The sequence below is a fragment of the Zeus faber genome (assembly GCF_960531495.2).
Source record: "Zeus faber genome assembly, chromosome: 1".
In the NCBI taxonomy this organism is placed as follows: Eukaryota; Metazoa; Chordata; class Actinopteri; order Zeiformes; family Zeidae; genus Zeus; species Zeus faber.
In genome coordinates, this window is record NC_137193.1 from 3,898,300 (window position 1) to 3,904,424 (window position 6,125).

At 41.0% G+C, this 6,125-nt stretch overlaps 1 protein-coding gene across 2 annotated transcripts in view; it reads right to left on the minus strand.

Annotated features, from left to right (window-relative positions):
- Window positions 1-550: 550 nt before the first annotated feature.
- The window catches only part of col14a1b (collagen, type XIV, alpha 1b), an 85,336-nt gene continuing 79,761 nt past the window's right edge, over window positions 551-6,125 (minus strand). The window contains exon 48 of one of the 2 annotated variants that reach the window (XM_080007189.1): window positions 551-1,185. In XM_080007189.1, the coding sequence (XP_079863315.1) occupies window positions 881-1,185 (305 nt within the window). In that variant the 3' untranslated portion in view covers window positions 551-880. Of the gene's footprint in view, window positions 1,225-6,125 lie in introns of both variants that reach the window. The other variant, XM_080007188.1, reaches the window with a different exon arrangement.

The window sequence follows — 6,125 nt, forward strand, 5'->3', positions numbered from 1 at the left end:
AGCTTCTTCCGTTGTTGCAACTTTACACTGTATATACTGAATATACTGTGTATACTGTATCTACTGTATTAACAGTAGATACAGTATATATGTAACACGCAGTTTAAATGAGGTGTTTTCCGGTCGCAGCGTCAGATCCAAAACTTTCAGAAAAATAACGCATCCCCAAGCCTTGATAGCAGGTGGAAATCGGAGTGATCCGGGATGGGAAGGGGGCGGGGTGGGGCAGGGCGAGGCAGGGCGGGTCAGGGCAGGGTGGGGCGGGGCAGGGTGGGGCAGGGAGGGGCAGGGCAGGGTGGGGCAGGGTGGAGCATATTGCATTTCTCTCCGTGGAAATGAATGGACTTGTGGTTGGGTGCGGTGGTTGTCGGATTCAGTGTGAACCTACGTGAGCGCGGCAGGTTTCTGACTGAAAGCAAAAAGAAGAGCAACAAAAGCTCTTAAAAGAGACCCCCCCACCCCACCCCACCCACCCCCCGAACCCCAGGATGTCCGTTGAAACCCCCACCCACCCCACCAACCCCCCACACCCCAGGCCCCCACACCCCTCTAAGGCACTTGTTGACTAGTCCTCTAACCCAGTGTTTCTCAAACGGGGGTACTCGTACCCCTCAGGGTACTTCGGGGTACTGCGGGGGGTACTCCCAAAATAAAAATAAAAAGCCTTAGAAAACATTTGTTGTATATATAATGCTTAAAAAAACACATACGATGCACATACAGTACATAATTTATATTAATTTCCAATTTTTTCCGCCCTGCGAGTGAGGGGGGTGCTCGGCGGAAGAGGATCTTAGAGGGGGTGCACTACTCAAAAAAAGTTTGGGAACCACTGCTCTAACGGATCAAAACCGCCCCCCCCAAAAAAAGACCCCCGTCATCAGTAAGTCCCCACTGGCGCCTCCTCCTGGCGGCTCATCTTTAGCCTCCTCTTCAGGGGCACCTGTTGCTCCTCCGGGCCCCTGGCGGCGGCTGCGCCCTCTGCTGGGCTCCTGGCGCTGCGGTGGACCCCCGGGGACCGCAGCTCCACGTCGTCCATGGACAGCGTGGGGTCGTCGGGGGCGACGGGTCGCGGCACCGGGTAGTTGGGCTGGTAGTACTCGGAGGGGTAGCCGCCCCCGTAGCGGTACGGGTCCTCCACCTCCGCCTCGTCATAGTTCTGGTACGTGTTGGACGGCAGTTGGACTGCGGGGACATTGGCGCCATCCGTCAGCTCCTCCCCTTCTGGGTCAGGCAACGAGGCAACCGGGCAACCGGGCAACACGGCAACCCAACCGACCAACCGACCAGGTCGCGAGCCGGTCGGCCAATCAGAGGGCGGTGGGTCAATAGTGAGGAGGGCAGGCAGGGAAGGCAGGCAGTCAAAAAGAGCCAAAACAAAGATGGCCGCCCCGCCACCACAGGAAGTAACAGGGGTGAGGCAAGGGAAGAGCGTGAGACAAAGAGGGATAACAGGTTACCGTGGTTACCAAGATGACAGCAGACATCAAAAGGAAGAGTTTTTGGTTACGTTTGGGGGTGAACAGTCTCTATTCTTCTTCTTCTTCTTCTTCTTCTTATTATTATTATTATTATTCTTATTATTATTATTATTATTATTATAGTATTATAATAATAATTATCATTATAATTGTTGTTAATATTATTAATACTGTATTATTATTATTATTATTATAGCATTTGTTTGAAAGGAACAGGAACGTTACGTTTGGTGGCAGCTTGCAAACGTCCACATTTCACAAGGACTTCTTTTGATTTTGTTTGTTTTTGGCATTTTAGCATTTCTCTGAAGTCACATTCCATTGTCCTCCATGGACCATGTTTTCCAATTAATAATCACAAATGTGCGACGGCTTTGAAAAACATTGTTTTCTTCATTATAACACTGATCCTCAGCGACTATTTCAAAAACAAATGGACTCCAATAATTGGGGTGTGAGCGCTGAGCGTGTGTTCACGCGTCTATATTGACATGATCAAAAATCCAGGTGATACATTAGATGGTATTTTACAATTGTTGTATTCGCCTGTTTGGTTTTATTTGACTTTCTTTATTTTCTTTACTGCAGCGCTCTGATCTTTTTGTTCCGCATGTGATGAACTTTTCACTTCTCTCTTCTCAGTTCAAACCCTGAAAGCTGCTTTAAAAGAGATTAGAAATCAGATTTTAAATCCAATATTACATTTACAGCGGATTAGAACCAGAACACCTCAATAATACAATGGACTCAGTAGTAATACTCGGTACTACTGGGTCAGGTACTGGGTCAGGTAGCGGGTCAGGTACCTGGTCAGGTACTGGGTCAGGTTTTTAGTCAGGTACTGGGTCATGTACCAGGTCATGTACTTGAACAGGTACCGTGCCAGGTACCGGGCCAGGTATTGGGTCAGGTACTGTGCTTGGCATTGGGTTAGCAGGAAGAAGGAGCAGAGATGCAGAGACACCAACAACACCACCAACCCCGTCTCACTCACTGAGTCGTGGTCCCATTGTCACCAAAATGAATCTATTGAATCGTGTCCCAGAGCCACTTGTCTGACTTCCTCCAATGCTACTGCATGCTGCGCGTGTAGCACTCCATGCTCGAGTGTAGCACTCCATGCTGCGCCTGTAGCACTCCATGCTGCGCTCGTAGCACTCCATGCTGCGCGTGTAGCACTCCCTGCTGCGCGTGTAGAACTCCATGCTGCGCGTGTAGAACTCCATGCTGCGCGTGTAGCACTCCATGCTGCGCGTGTAGCACTCCATGTTGCGCGTGTTGCACTCAATGCTGCGCGTGTTGCACTCCATGCTGCGTGTGTAGAACTCCATGCTGCGCGTCTAGCACTCAATGCTGCGCGTGTAGCATTCCATGCTGCGTGTGTAAAACTCCATGCTGCGCGTGTAGCACTCCATGCTGCGCGTGTAGCACTCCATGCTGCACGTGTAGCACTCCATGCTGCACTCGTAGCGCTCCATGCTGCACGTGTAGCACTCCATGCTGTGCCTGTAGCACTCAATGGTGCGCTCGTAGCACGCGCAGCATGGAGGAAGTCAGTCCAAATTTAAATCCATGCATTTAAAATGTTAATACATCCATGACTGCCCACCCCCTCTAAAGTCGAAGAAAATCTCCCCATTCAAATGACTTGATTTAAATGTTATGTCGAGCATGAAAAACGTCCGACAATCGTGTTCTGAGACACAAGACTTTTAGTTTTGTGACTATGAGCACGAAAAATGGTGAAGCCGTGTTGAACAAAGAACAAAGAAACAAAGAAACAAAGAAACAGAGAAACAAAGCAACGTTTGTTAACAAGATGCAGGCGAGGACCCACCCCAGCTGCACAGTGCTGTAACCCAACCCCAGCAGCTCGGAGCACAAATGCAGTTTGCGACGTTGTGGTGGATTATCATGTTCATGCAGGTGAAAGATGCCTCTACTAGATAACACCACAAAGGATGTAGAGCAACTAACTAACCAATGGATTAGCTTACTAGCAAACTAAGTAATTAACTACCGAACTACATAAATAATTACATACCTAACAAACAAACTACCGGCCTGCTTACCTACCTACCTACCTACCTACCTACCTACCTACCAACATACCTACCTACCTCGCTAGCTAGCTAGCTAGTTAGCTAGCTACCTAACTAACTAGCTAACTAACTAAATAAATAAATAAATAAATAGCCAATGGATTATCTAACTAGCTAACTATGTAATTAACTAGCTAACTAACTAACTAACTAACTAACTAACTAACTAACTAACTAACTAACTAACTAACTAACTAACTATCCAACCAACCAACCAACCAACCGACTAACCAACCAACTAACTAACTAACTAACTAACTAACTAACTAACTAACTAAATGAGTGAGTGAGTTCTGAGTAGTAATCCCTGCTCCAGCAGAATCCTTCATGTTTGGTCCTCAACTCGATGGAATCCTCACTTGACGTCAAAGGAACCAAGCGACTCGGATCGTTACGATGCAGGTTCCCGTCGCAGCTCACCAGCGTTTCCTCGGCTCCAGAACGTTTCCAAACTTTTGAAAATCGTTACCGAGATTTTGAATTGATTTATTGGCTTAAGGACACATAAGAATCCAGACATGCCCGCACATACACGGGGTTGACGTAGTTCCCAGCAACCTACGATACCCAAACTCATATTCTTGGAAAGGTTTCAAGGAATTTGAACATTTCAAAACAACAATTTGGTTGTTTGACTATTTCAGATCTCATTTCAAACCCTGAAATCTGAAATCTCCCACGTCATGCTTTTTGAAAACGCGACGCACGCCGGGTGGAATTCAGCATCTCAGACAGAATTGTGCTTCAGGCGGCGTTTTGTCCCCCTTGAAGCACAGTGAGCGTGGATGGGATGGATTCCAGGTCACGTGACACCTTTTAATCCGATGGCGGCCGTTTGTTGGGATTCCCGTCCATAACGCCAAACCAGCCGATCAGATTAAATGTTTGAAATATTGGTCAAAATTAGTTTTGGTTCATTCTGTACAGAAGTACGGTGACGTGGCGGTCAACCCAAACCACCAGCACATTCCCTCACGATCCAGTATGTATGAAGTATTTCAAAATGGTCATTTTGCGACTTTTACGATCAGTTTCCGACTTTAACCATTTCTTTTCGTGTTGTTTTTTCATCACTGTATTATTATCAATATCATAATATCTAATCTGTTATTTTGTCCTGTGTTTACAGGGTGTAAAGCTCTAATTATTAACTCTTTATTATTAACTCTTTATTATTAACTCTTTATCATTAATTCTTCATCATTAACTCTTCATCATTAACTCTTTATTATTGACTTTTCATCATTAACTCTTTATTATTAACTCTTTATTATTAACTCTTTATCATTAACGCTTTATTATTAACTCTTTATTATTAACTCTTTACTATCCACTCTTCATCATTAACTCTTCATCATTAACTCTTTATTATTAACGCTTTATTATTAACTCTTTATTATCCACTCTTCATCATTAACTCTTTATCATTAACTATTTTTATTAACTCTTCATTATCAACTCTTTATCATTAACTCTTCATCATTAACTCTTTATTATTAACTCTTTATTATTAACTCTTCATCAATAACGCTTCATCATTAACTCTTCATCATTAACTCTTTATTATTAACTCTTCATCATTAACTCTTCATCATTAACTCTTTATCATTAACTCTTCATCATTAACTCTTTATTATTAACTCTTTATTATTAACTCTTCATCAATAACGCTTCATCATTAACTCTTCATCATTAACTCTTTATTATTAACTCTTCATCATTAACTCTTCATCATTAACTCTTTATTATTAACTCTCTGTTATTAACTCTTTATTTTTAACTCTCTATTATTAACTACTTATTATTAACTATTTATTATTAACCCTTTATCATTAACTCTTTATTACTAACACTTTATTATTAACTCTTCATCATTTACTCTTTATTTTTAACTCTTTATTATTAACTCTCTATTATTTACTCTTCATTATAAATTCTTTATTATTAACTCTTTATTTTTAACTCTTTATTCTTAACTCTTTATCATTAACTCTTTATTATTAACTCTTTATTATTAACTCTCTATTATTTACTCTTCATTATTAATTCTTTATTATTAACTCTTAATTATTAACTCTTTATCATCAACTCTTTATCATGAACTCTTAATTGACTGTTCATCAGTTGTGATAAATCCTAAAATAGCAGCAGTAATCTACTGACCAAGTCAGTAGATTACTGTTGATTAGTTATATATATCTTTATCTTCTCAACTACATAAAACAGGGATTCCTTACAGCCCAAACACATTTCAATATGTATTGAACATTTAAGCAAATATATTAAAAACTACATTTGAAAATATGTTGACATATATGTATATATGTATATATATACATTTTATTTATATATATTTATATTACATATTTATTATTTATTTATTATTTATTATCACATACTTTTTAAATATATGTATATATAAAAAAACATATTTTTATTGTTTTTATTTATTATATTTTTATTTTTATTTCAAATAATTTTTTTATATATTGGCTTATATTAGCTTATGTTTTCCACATAGATTTTGAAATACATTCCGATT